The sequence below is a fragment of the Haematobia irritans genome, chromosome 3 (genome assembly GCF_050003625.1).
Source record: "Haematobia irritans isolate KBUSLIRL chromosome 3, ASM5000362v1, whole genome shotgun sequence".
Classification (NCBI taxonomy): domain Eukaryota; kingdom Metazoa; phylum Arthropoda; class Insecta; order Diptera; family Muscidae; genus Haematobia; species Haematobia irritans.
Genome location: NC_134399.1, coordinates 56530466 through 56543540, shown reverse-complemented (window position 1 = coordinate 56543540; position 13075 = coordinate 56530466). Strand labels below are relative to the sequence as shown.

Here is a 13075-nt window from a genome sequence, read left to right as displayed (position 1 = left end):
CGATAGCTTGTTTCGTTCGGAAGTTAGCGTGATTTCAACAGACGGACGGACGGACGGACATGCTCAGATCGACTCAGAATTTCACCACGACCCAGAATATATATACTTTATGGGGTCTTAGAGCAATATTTCGATGTGTTACAAACGGAATGACAAAGTTAATATACCCCCATCCTATGGTGGAGGGTATAGGTTAGGTTAGGTTAGGTTATGTGGCAGCCCGATATTTCAGGCTCACTTAGACTATTCAATCCATTGTGATACCACATTGGTGAACTTCTCTCTTATCACTGAGTGCTGCCCGATTCCATGTTAAGCTCAATGACAAGGGACCTCCTTTTTATAGCCGAGTCCGAACGGCGTTCCACATTGCAGTGAAACCACTTAGAGAAGCTTTGAAGCCCTCAGAAATGTCACCAGCATTACTGAGGTGGGATAATCCACCGCTGAAAAACTTTTTGGTGTTCGGTCGAAGCAGGAATCGAACCCACGACCTTGTGTATGCAAGGCGGGCATGCTAACCATTGCACCACGGTGACATCCCTCAAAGTGCACAGGGAGAACTCATTTCTCCTGAAGTACTCAGGGCTCTGCCAGACTTGTTTAAGTAAAAAACTTAAAAAGTTGACAGGCAACGTAGAGGGTGCTTCATTTTCCGGTATATATTTGGGAAAGGCATGTTCTCCGTGTCCAACACTTTAACAAATGTTAATATGGTTAATTTTTAAGTACTTTTACTTTTTCTGATTTATTGGATGGTATGTTGAGGAGAAGTATACCTCTCCTTGACAAACCACGCTTGAAATTCACAGGAAATGTAGAAGATTGTCCAAAGATTTGAATACAGAACAATTAAAAAACAAAAAATTGGTTGAAAGGGAACACCCCCTACCCGACGTTTTTTAAGTCGGTCCGTTTTACATCTGCATAACCGCCCTATTTCTGTATATAAACGAAAAAGCAAGTAGTCCAATTTTGTGAAATGTACGGGGCACGTGTGTGGAAACCATGGTGTGATTAATCATTACTTCAGCTTTTGAGCCAGACTTCCCCTGACCCTACTCTTTAAAAAGAGTTCAAATCTTTCAAATTTGTTTTCACATTGAATGATATGGTTGACTAAGGGCGTTTTCGATTCGCAAAAAATATGTTGCCTTGGTGTTACACTACTTTTTCCCTAATTGACATTTCGCCCAAATGATAGTGTAATTCTAAAGTTATTGTTAATTTATAATATTGTGAGGTATAAAATATCCAAAATCTATGACAGTGTCCTTGATATGTTGCAATCAATTTCGAGAATGTTGCACCTTTTTTCCCAATCGAAATCGCCATAAGTTAAAGAAAATATGGTTTGGGAGGCGCAGAGAAGCGGGCCGGGTTACGTTAGTTTTACATGTATTCCAAAAGGTTTTGCATGATTTCGATGTTCAGCATTGCATAGCACTATCTTAAATTTTACTACGAAACCTCTTATTGAAGACATGAATTCAGTAGAGAATAGCCCTTGATATAAACGAAATGGGCTGCGATTTTAGAGTACAAAGTATTATTTTGGTAAAAAAATAAATAATAATTTTTTATGATAAAGGTTTCACACATGAAAAAAAACCTTCAACAAAAGAACAGCGTTTGTGATACCCGTTTCAAAACGTTAAGCACAAACAAAGTTGACTTAAACAAACTTTATTTAACGAAAAAGTTTTTTTCTTCGTTGGCCAATGTTAGATAAACTTTTCAATGAAGGCGTTTTGTCTTTACAATTAGGAGATCTGACTTCTTAGTTTCCTCGGCTTGAAATCAGTATCAAAATCATTAGCGTTAATACAAATTCTCTTCAGTAGACCTTAATAACTCTTTGACTACCAATGTCCACTTAGGAGGACATTCGAAAACGATACCAAAATCTATTTGCTCACTTAGATTTATTTCTCGATGTTATTTTAAAGTAGATACTTTAATCTAAATAAGCTATAAATATTTTCCATATTGGAAAATGCACTAAAATACATTTTTAAAAACTTCTTTAACAATAAATGAAAAATACGAAATTTTAGATCATTTTTCTAGTAAATAGACATTCATACAAAAACTATAGTCGATTGCGGGTTCTTTTCTATATTTTTTTCTCATACTTCGAAAGATATTACAGGCCAAATATTTTAATATTTTTTATTTTGTTTTGTTTTGTTATTGTTGGTTTTGTTCTTTAAGCATTGTTGTTGTTTTTTATTTCAGCTTAAAACCATACATTGACTAAACTACAAGAGTAGCTTAACCAACAGAGGAAAAGAATGTTTGTCAAATTTATTTGGGCAAAGCCCTATAGACTGCAAGATGGTTGGATGGACGCACGTTTCGGAATTACCACATTCCTCATCAGCATCCTCTACTTGCAGCAAAACTATCAACCAATTATCAGAATAAATTCAGGCAGTTTATTAAACCCAACAAAAGACCATTTGGTCACAATTCAAGAATCAGGTTTTCGGAACAAACTCATATAGCTCTTGAAGTAATGGATGTAGGTCCTCAAATTTCAATTTATGTTCTACAGTAAAAATATAAGAAAAATTATAGGTTTATTTCGGTAGTGAAAAGATTAAGTAATTAACAAATATCGTAGGAATATTCTCCAATGTTTAGCCAATGTAATAAAAGCATTTACAATAAAAATAAACGTGTCTACCATTAATGGAATATCATTAGTGAATTATTTTACCGACAAATTGGTGAGGCTATTGGTGGCATCCATCCATATCTTTGGTAAAACCATCCTTGAAGTACTACTGCCATTCTATAGTCCACAGTTGTTCATCTCCCGATAAAATAAATGCAGAGGTTCATCTAACTACACGCAAAAAAATAATTCTTTCCTCCCAAACGAAATTTTAGACAAACAAAGTTCGTTTCTCATTTGCTTTTCGCTGTAAGGAAGTGTATTTGGAAGAAAAGTATATACTTTTTGTGATAAACATTTATTCTTTTCCAGGATGTAAAAACAATTTCATAAAGACAAACTCAAAAAAAAAAAAAAAAAAACATTGTTTTCTTGCTAATTGCATTTTCCCTCACATCTTTCTCGCATCCACGAGGTTTCTTTGTTCTTAACACCCTTTCCTGTAATACCAACAATGTAGAAGAAATTATACGATTTTATAAATTTTATAAATTTTTTTACCTTTCGCCTGGACGGAGAATCGAACCGCTGACCATGCACTTTGTAAGCCAACACACTAACCACTGAGCTATGTACCTGTTATGGTCATCAATAGATAAATATCCATATAAGTTATATTTATATAGCATAGCTTGCGGCGCCCACGAACCGAATAAACAAAGTTTATTTAACAGAAACAAACATTTAGTTTGGCACCGTGGTGCAGTGGTTGCTACGTCCGACTTGCATGCCAAGGGTCGTGGGTTCGATCCCTGCTTCGACCAAAGTTTTTTTTTTTGTTTTTTTACATATATTCCAGATATGTTCGAAAGATTCCGAAAAAATGTTCAACATTACATTGTGGTGTATTAAATTTTGAACTGTAAAATGTGTCTTATTAAACACCTAAAGTCAGAAAAGAACAGTGTTTGATATAAACGAAATGGACTGTGTTGTTGTTTCAAAAATAACTTTTTTTATTGAAAAAATAAAAATTTTGTAACAAACGAATTTTTTTGGTGATAAATGTTTAAAATTTTCGAAGCAATTCAAAAAACTCCAACAAAAGAAAAACGTTATCGGTATACGTTTTCCAAACGTTTTTTTTCTTTGCGTGTAACCGCTATGGAAAAGTGTTTTTAGAAAATCTTCTACATTCATTCTTTTAGTTTTTCCAAAAATTTAAATGTAAGTCTACTGGTTGTGGTTCTGAAAAAAAACAGTCCCCAATGTATTCATCGTCTTTGGATCGGTCTCCATGCCAAGATTATTACAATACAGCCAAAATATTTGGATGTGAGTAAAAACGGTTTCAGCGTTTAATTCCACATTTCTTACCCACGATAAAAATCATTCATCTACTGCGTATCCTTTTTTCTGTTAAGCCTTTAAAAGGTCAAAAATCGACTGGTGTGTGTTTGTTTTCTGAACATCATTTAAAGTGCTGTCATTTTTGGATCACTACCCGCTTGTTCGGCAAGTATCAATTGACGCATTTTGTATGCTTATATAACTAGTCGACGTTTTGGGTAGTTACCTTTTATACACTTATGACCTGAAATTGGAAACTTTGTTTAATTTTTGATAAACAATTTAGTGATATTTCCAACATCCAAATAACCTTCCACTTAGTAATCTATTAAATAACCATTTAACTAAAAATATTAAAAACTCGAGAGAGATAAATAAAGAGAGCGAAAAAAGTCGTAGGCACAAGAAATGTCGATGCTTTCTTTTGACTGTCTCTAAGTTATCTGTAAAATAGCCAATAGCATATTTTTAGCATGACAAATGCATAAAAAGTAATTTGAGTCATTCGCTTTATATTTTGTGTATGCTTCAACGGAATAACGGTAAAAAATTCTTTGGATTTTTGGTTTCGTTTGTGTTTTTCCTTTTTGGCGTCAGTTGATTTCGAGTGTTGGCGGAGTAAAGTGATCGCGGAGTTTGGTTTAAACTAAATTTAAAGTGAACATTTTAAGTGATATATTTACAAAAGGTAAGAAACAATGAGCAAAAGACAATTGAAAAGATTAATAAAAAAAGAAAAGGAAGATTATTTAGAGAAGTTTAATAACATTAAAGAAATATGTGAAAATAGTAGTATATATGAAACGGTGAAAGATACTCCTTTAGAAAATGTGGTGGAAGAAAGTGAAGGCTATGAAGAACCTCGTCCTTCTGCGGAAATGTCGTTGAGTGCCAAACTACAAGAATGGCGAATCAGGCATAGAGTTTCAAGAAATTGTGCGACTGACTTAATTAATATTTTGCGCGGTGAAAATTTAGTTGTAGATTCCTTCTATAAATTCAAGTCTCCTAAACGGCCATCTATTTATAGCATTGGGGGAGGGTCTTATTTGCATATTGGAATGTATTTCCAATTATGTAAGATAATGGAAAACGCGGAACTCCCTAAAACGATTATTCTTGACATCAATGTGGACGGATTGCCTCTTTATAAAAGCTCGAAAACGCAGCTTTGGCCAATTTTGGTCAAAGCTGTAAATATTAGAAGCTCGCCGGTGTTCCCAGTTGGTGTATTTTTAGGTAGTACTAAACCATCTACTTCTGACGAATTTTTAGGTATGGTAGTTGAAGAAATGACTTCCTACATAGAAAAAGGAATTATCATAGAAGGAGAAACATTTTCTATAGATATTAGAGGTATACTATGCGATGCGCCAGCAAGAGCGTTCATAAGTGGGACTCCTTCTCACACTTCGCGACACGGGTGTTCTAAGTGTACACAGGTTGCCAAGAAAATAGATGGCGTTTTAACATATGCCACTCAATCTGGAGTCTTAATAACGGACGAAGATTTTAAACTCAGAAACTACCCTAACCATCATAGTGCCCTATACCTAAAAAAAAATTCTCCTTTAGAAGACCTCAATATAAAAATGGTCACACAAATACCTTTGGACTGCATGCACTTAATTGACCTGGGTGTAATGCGAAAGTTTTTATTGAGGTTAATAAAACGAAAAATGATTTCAGAAACAAACATCAAAAACATTTCGAATAAACTTTTGCATGTACGTAATTCTATCACCAAGGAATTCGTTCGGAAGCCTCGTTCTCTTGATGAAATCTTAAATTGGAAAGCCACGGAACTGCGCCAGTTTCTTCTATACACTGGCATATTTTCATTAAGAGGAGAAGTGAATGATGATATTTACTATTTATTTTTACAGTTGCATTGTGCTTATAGAATGCTATGCTGTCCAAAACAATGCAATTCAAATTTGGATACAGCACAAATACTTCTTAATATTTTCGTTGAAAATTTTGCCATTATATTTGGGCCGAATAGCATATCGTATAACGTCCATGGCTTGCTGCATTTAAAAAATGCAATTAAACATATTGGCAATCCTTCCCAAAATTCCTGTTACTCTTTTGAAAATCATCTGCAACATTTAAAAAAATCCATCAAGAAACCACATAAAATTTTAGAACAAATACATAGAACTGTTATAGAACAGAAGTTCGATTTGCATACAAATATCAATGGACTAGATATTGCGAAGAAAATATATACATTTGAGGACTGCTTTTTAACACTAAAAAGTCCCAATAATATATGCTACATTAAAAATTGCATTCCTTTGACAATATCAAATTTTTCTCATATTGGTGATGATGGTATAGTTACAGGTAGAAAAATGAAAAATATAAAAAGCTTTTATACAGAACCCTGCGATTCCATTTCTTTAGGCGTAATGTTAGCAGATCTGGAGCCTTCAGATATATACGAGAGTTTTCCACTGTCCGAAATAGAATGCAAAGCAATTGGCATTCCAATGGATAATTCTTTGTTACTAATACCAATTCTACACGGTTGTCAATAAATGTTAATTTTATTTCTTTTTTAATTTTTTATTTTATTTTAATAATAGAAACTACAAATCACACAAATCATGAGTGATTCCAGCAGCCCACTTAAGAAAATAAAACGAGTTTCAATTGCAAACAATATGGAAAGTAAGTCAGTAAAATTGTAATGAGATTGAAAAATTGGCTTTTCGACTTTTAAAAATTTTAGAAAATGTAAACTTTCATTTCAATATAAAAATATCAATGTAAACTTTTCAGCTCTCTGCACTAAAGAAAAAGTGGATTCTATATTTTTTTGTTAAACAATGAATTTTTTACTATTAGTTTAAGTTTATTTCTGTAAAACTTAAAGGTTGTAATTATCTTAAGTGCAGCTAAAATGTTAAAATAACCCACTTTTTTCAGTGTAAAATTTTGTGAAATTCATCTCTTGCTATAAATACCTTTGGGTTTATGTATAAATCGCTACGACATTAAACGTTGATTAATTCAATTTATAGATAACGAACGATTTTTGCAATTCGAATTTTGCATTCTTACAATTCGTTTCTTTACTACATTTTTGTAGACCAAATACCACCTGAAATGCAGACAAATATATTATTAAAGAAGGTCGACCAATTAACGGAATCGACACATAACATGCAAACACAGCTGAATGTTATTCAAGGTAATACTATTTATATAAATTATATTTATTAGTCCTTATTATTATTATTTATTATATTTCAGGTCAACTTCGTGTCATTGTAGAGGCCCTTGCTGAGAACAAAGCCGTGACAAACAAACTAGTGCGGCAGCACAATAATGACGTTTCAATTCAGCAATTATTTCCGATACAAAGTGTTGAATCGTTAATCAAAGTTGATAGCGAAATTAACGAAAATAACAAAAAATGCTATGTAAGAACTTGTTACATTAAAAGACAAAATGATTTATTTATTACCACCTTTTTTTATTTTCTTTTAGGTTGCAGCCATTGGAGCCATACTTCAACCTGCGGGGGTGCTTAAAAACATTCGCTATATTATAGCAGACGACGTAACAATGGCCTTCAATCTCGAAGGCGTACATGGAAAGAGAAGCTTAAAAAGGATGGAAAACTTTTATAGCGTTCTATTGGGTAATATATTAAAAATATTACTTGAATTTTATATCTAATCTCTTACCAATTTCAGAAGCCGTTTCCGGACTTACCAACAACTGCGGGCCACCCGAGGAATGCATTCGAAAGTCGCTGCAGCGACAAAAGAAGAGACAATTTAAAAATAAAAGTTTGGTCAATACCAAAAAGGCCGAGTCTTTTAGTGAAAATTAAGACATTGTGCTAAAATTTAATTTTAATTATTATATTATTAAAAAAAATATTTTTTGTTTTAAACAATGAAATGAATTTTATATGGACTATTGCTAAAAGTAACTCTAAATTTTAAGTTTTGTTTCCTCTTCCTAATATGTTTTTAAAAATGAATTCATAATATTATTTTGTTTTTAAGGGATTTTGATTTTTTTTTAATAAACCAAATAAAAAGAATTTTTTATAATAAATAAAACGGCTTTTAACAGAAACCAGGGATCTTTAGAAACTATTTACTAGGGTACATACTTTATTCTAATTATTACACTAAATACGATTTCATAGTTATATATATACTTTCGATGTGTTCCTTATGTAACCCGTCTTGTGGATCCAGTTATTTCAATATTTACAATTCTCTCTCATTTCATTCTCGGATCTATGCTACTTATTTGACTGGAGATAAGTAATGCTAAGAATATCCAATTGACTCCCTCCAATGACATCCCCATGTTAAATTCACCAGTTAAATACATGTCGAGTAGATTTGGGAGTGACTAGTGGTACTTATTGGTGATAGGTGAATTTGATAGACAATAACTAGTTACTTGAACATGCGGGTAACTCTTGCCACAACTATTGTCGAACAATCAAACCTCTGGTCTTATCTCTTTTTACGAATCAATACCTATTACCCAGAAACGCCGATTTTTAGCTTTAGCTATGGGGTAAAAATGGGCAGCAAAAAAAAAAAAAACAAAACCATAACATCGAAAATATTTCGCATATTTTGCCAGGCAATATCGGAATAATGTATGAACATCCATAAGCCTTTTAACGAACGTACATATCTGCCATAACCAAAATCTAAAAGCCACAACAATTTCGTTACAACAAATGCTGAAACAGAAAACAGTTGCCAAAAACACAACAACAGCAACAATCACAATAAGAAAAACGAAAAAATGAACGACGAACAAGAGACGATAAAACAGGCAACAAAAATTGCAAGAAATAACTTCAATCAACGATTTTCGCCCCATCAGCGTATTAAAGGGTAAATATTATTTTGTTGCAAAAATTCTTCAATTTGCTTCATGAGTTTGTATGCGTATGGCTGTGTATTTGTGTATGGATGTACACACAAACAGACACATACCGCATGCGGACACAGTCATACATATAAATCCTTTACAAACCCAATCACCGAAATTTATATCCACATTCCAATACAAATAAACGTATCCACGTATCTAGTTGCGTTTGAGCCATTCTATACGAAAGTTTTTGGATTTTAGATATCGTGAGAATATGTTAGGATTTTTTTATGAAATTTCAAATTTTAGTAGGCTGGTGGAACAACGATGTTACTGCGGTAAATTTCATTGGTATGATATGAACTCCATACAAATCTGGGGATCAGTTTAAATTTTATTCTGCACCCCATCACTTTGAAATGAAAGTTTTAATGTATCCAAACCCAACTTGCGATCTGAGAGTAGAGCAAATTTAGATCATCTCCAATTATTTTACGAGGATTTGTCATGTTCATCTATTTCACTAATTGTCCTTTTTATTTTCGTAATATTCTTATTCCACACTCAAAAACAAAAGCATGCACGGTTTCAAAGATTTTTTCTTTACCTAATGATTTTGGCATTGATTCCGAGCCAAAGAAGTGGAGAAATGAAGTAAGGATACATTTAAGAAACAATTGTCTTTTAAATTTGAGTGTTGCGTACTTGATTCGTGGAAACAAATTTGAGTTCTTTTTTCAGCTTTTTTCTTCATGTGACATCAAAATCATTTAAAAACGTGTTAAAGAAATTTTAATTTTCCAAATGCAGGCTCGACTGCAAGTAGAAATTTCAAACATCCTTAAATTAAAAAGTTGAAAAATATGTTATATTTTTAACGTTTTTTTAAAGATACAAAAAGTCAAGGAATTTAAAGGCGATTTAATTAGTTTTGAAGAATTTTTCAGAATTATTAAATTCAAGTAGACATTACTCAAACATAATTTTCTTTCATGTAAAGATACCCAATTTTAAGATGAATCACCTAATTATAAGGACAAAACGACTTCGTTGAAAAGATTATCAACTTTGGGACAAGAAAAAAAAAAACTCGCCTATCAGGCAGCGACCCGTTATAGCCGATATCAGGAGTGATATCTGACGTCTCGAGCATATCTAGTGTGCGGTTTAAGTTTAAAATCATTAGTCCATGACCTCAAGCCAAACGAATAATCCCAAAATTGTAAAATTGCGAATTTTTTAAAATATTTGATTTTAAACATTCAAGACACGCGTTATATTGCATTAAATATAATAAAAAATTTTAAACATTATTTATTTGTCAAAATATCACAAAATTTCTTAATTCTCATCCAAAACACTGAATTTAAGAAGTGGTGCAAATTCAGTTCACCGGCTATTGAAATGGTGGACATCCGTCCTATGACAAGCCCATGTTAAATTCATCGCTTCTGCGTCAATTTTGCACCACTTCCGGATCCAAAAAGAACATTTTCACTACTTTTTTGGCGACGCTTTTTTGCTGGGAACATGATGCATAACACGGCAATTTAAATATTTGTAATATGAATGTAATTGTAAGGAATGAGATATTCTTTATGATTATGGCAAACAATGTAGGCATCCAGGTTTGAATCTCACCACACCCAAAGAAAAATTACTTTCCTTCAGAACGAAATTTTCGACAAACGAAAATTTTCTTTAAGAGCAAAAAATTCGAACTTTTGATAAGCAATTCAACGATTATCTCTAATTGTTCAATACAGCAGCGTATTTGCTGCTAAATCTTTTCAAAAGGAAAAGGCCAAACGGCACAGGTTCAAATTTTCACACGAAATAGTTAAATTTATGCAATGACACGTAGAGACACATTATTGAGTATGCTGGAGTGTGTTAGCTGCTACACGCAAAAAAATAATTCCTTCCCAAACGAAATTTTAGACAAACAAAGTTCGTTTCTCATTTGCTTTTCGCTGTAAGGGAGTTTATTTGGAAGAAAAGTATATTATGTAAAAACAATTTCATAAAGAATAACTCCAAAAAAAAAAAAAAAAATAAAAAAAAACAATCTTTTCTGACTAATTGCATTTTCCACACATATTTCTCACTACTACGAGGTTTTTTAGTTCTTAGCACCTTTTTCTGTAATACAAACAATATAGAAGAAATAATTCGATATTATAAATTTTTTAAATTTTACCTATCGCCTGAAGGGAGAATCGAACCGCGGACCCTGCAATTTGTAAGCCAACACACTATCCACTGAGCTATGTTGCTGTTATTGCCATCAATAGACAATTATCCATATAAGTTATATTTATATAGCATAGCTTGCGGCGCCCACGAGCCGATTAAACAAAGTTTATTTAACAGAAACATACATTTAGTTGGGCACCGTGGAGCAGTGGTAGCTACGTCCGCCTTGCATACCAAGGGTCGTGGGTTCGATTCCTGCTTCGACCGAACACAATAAGTTTTTTTTGTTACATATATTCCAGATATGTTCGGAAGATTCTGAAAAGATGTTCAACATTACATACTAATATATTAAATTTTTTCTATGAACTGTAAAATGTGTCTTATTAAAGACTTAAAGTCAGAAAAGAACAGTGCTTGATATAAACGAAATGGACTGTGTTGTTGGTTCAAAAATAATTTTTTTATTGAAAAAATAAAAATTTTGTAACAAACGAATTTTTTGGTGATAAAAGTTTACAATTTTCGAAGCAATTCAAATAACTCTAACAAAAGAAAAACGTTTTTTTGCGTGTATGAGACGGGAAGCCACGCCTTCCTTTTAAAACTTTAGTTTTTATAACATCCTAAATTTGTCAATCCGTTTGTAACATATCGAAATATTGGTCTCAGACCCCATAAAGTATATATTCTGGATGGTGGTGAAATTCTGAGTCGATATGGCGATGTTCGCCCGTCTGTTGAAATCACGCTTACTTCTGAACGTAACAAGGTATTGACTTGGAACTTTGTGAAAGTAGTTGTTAATATTGTAGGTCGGACTTTTTGGTATAGCCCCCTTATAAACCGAACCCCAGATTAGACTTCCTGAACCTCTTGGAAAGAGGTAGGTAAGTATAAAAGCTCTGACAACCGTAAAAAATTGGGCCGTATCAATCCATAGCCTCTTAGAGTAGTAAAGTTTATCTGATCCCGTTGAAATGTGATACGCGACGCTAGTATGCCCTCTAACAACCATGCATAAATTAGGTTAGGTTAGGTTAGGTTAAAGTGGCAGCCCGATTAAATTTCAGGCTCACTTAGACTATTCAGTCCATTGTGATGCCACATTTAACTAAAAGTACCTATTACATATGGGCACTTCTAGTCTTAACCACTGAACCTTCTCTATTATTTACTTTTGTGGAACCAACCAGATTGCTCCAAAAACATTAACAAACTGCTTAAGTTAACGTTTTCCAGGTCAGCCAGTAATCTAAAGCTATATGCTCCTAAAATTCGCTTACGCCTTACACAAAAAGCAGGACACTCACACACAGCGTTGCCACAACGAAATTATATTTTGGACCAAATTTTTTCCAAAATTGGACCAAAATTCCCTCCAGCGGACCAAATTTCCAATTGCGAAGAAAAATGCCTTAAAACGTATTTTATTGGCGTACATAGTACTTTTATTAAAAAAAAAAGTAAAGTAAACAGAAAGGACTGATATGATTTAGCGGCTGACATATTAATCAAAACGTCGACTTATCAACGTTTTTTTTTTAAATTTTGAGAAAATAGACTTTTTGAAAAGGTCGAATTCTAAAGTCAATTTTAGTTGACATCAAAAGTCGAAATTCAATATTACAAAAAGTTGATTTAAACTTCCGACTTAGAGGAAATTAAAGACCACAACAGTCACGCATTTGGTTTATATTGCCTTTGACCCATGAAGACCCTACTTGAGAGAATACAATAGATTTCCGAATTTTTATCCAATTTGCTGTAGTGTTGCTTCGCACCCATAATTTTATGCGGAAAATGTGGTCCATATCGGCCCATATTCTTATATAGCTCAATCTTAATATTCCACTTATTGTGTACATTCGAATATTGGGGTTAAAATTGTCAAAAAAAATATAAAACCTGACCCAATATCTAAAACGCGAAATTTTCATTAGATTTTCTGTGATTGAAATGGTATCTAATCTCACACTGAAACAAAAAACATTCACGGTTCCATAGATTTTGTCTTTGCCCTTGTCGACTACAAGGGAAAATTAT

General features: G+C 33.0%; 1 protein-coding gene across 2 annotated transcripts; it reads left to right on the top strand.

Annotated features, from left to right (window-relative positions):
- Window positions 1-4522: 4522 nt before the first annotated feature.
- On the top strand, window positions 4523-8052 carry LOC142229195 (uncharacterized). Of its 2 annotated transcripts, XM_075299732.1 has the most exons (6): window positions 4523-4658; window positions 6562-6646; window positions 7068-7169; window positions 7232-7401; window positions 7469-7622; window positions 7678-8052. In XM_075299732.1, the coding sequence occupies exons 2-6, from the start codon at window positions 6583-6585 to the stop codon at window positions 7815-7817; spliced, it is 630 nt and encodes a 209-aa protein (XP_075155847.1). In that variant the 5' UTR covers window positions 4523-4658; window positions 6562-6582; the 3' UTR covers window positions 7818-8052. The 2 variants fall into 2 exon arrangements, with proteins under 2 accessions (XP_075155847.1, XP_075155848.1); XM_075299733.1 differs by lacking the exon at window positions 6562-6646 and having other exon boundaries at window positions 4567-4658.
- The last annotated feature ends 5023 nt before the right edge of the window (window positions 8053-13075 follow it).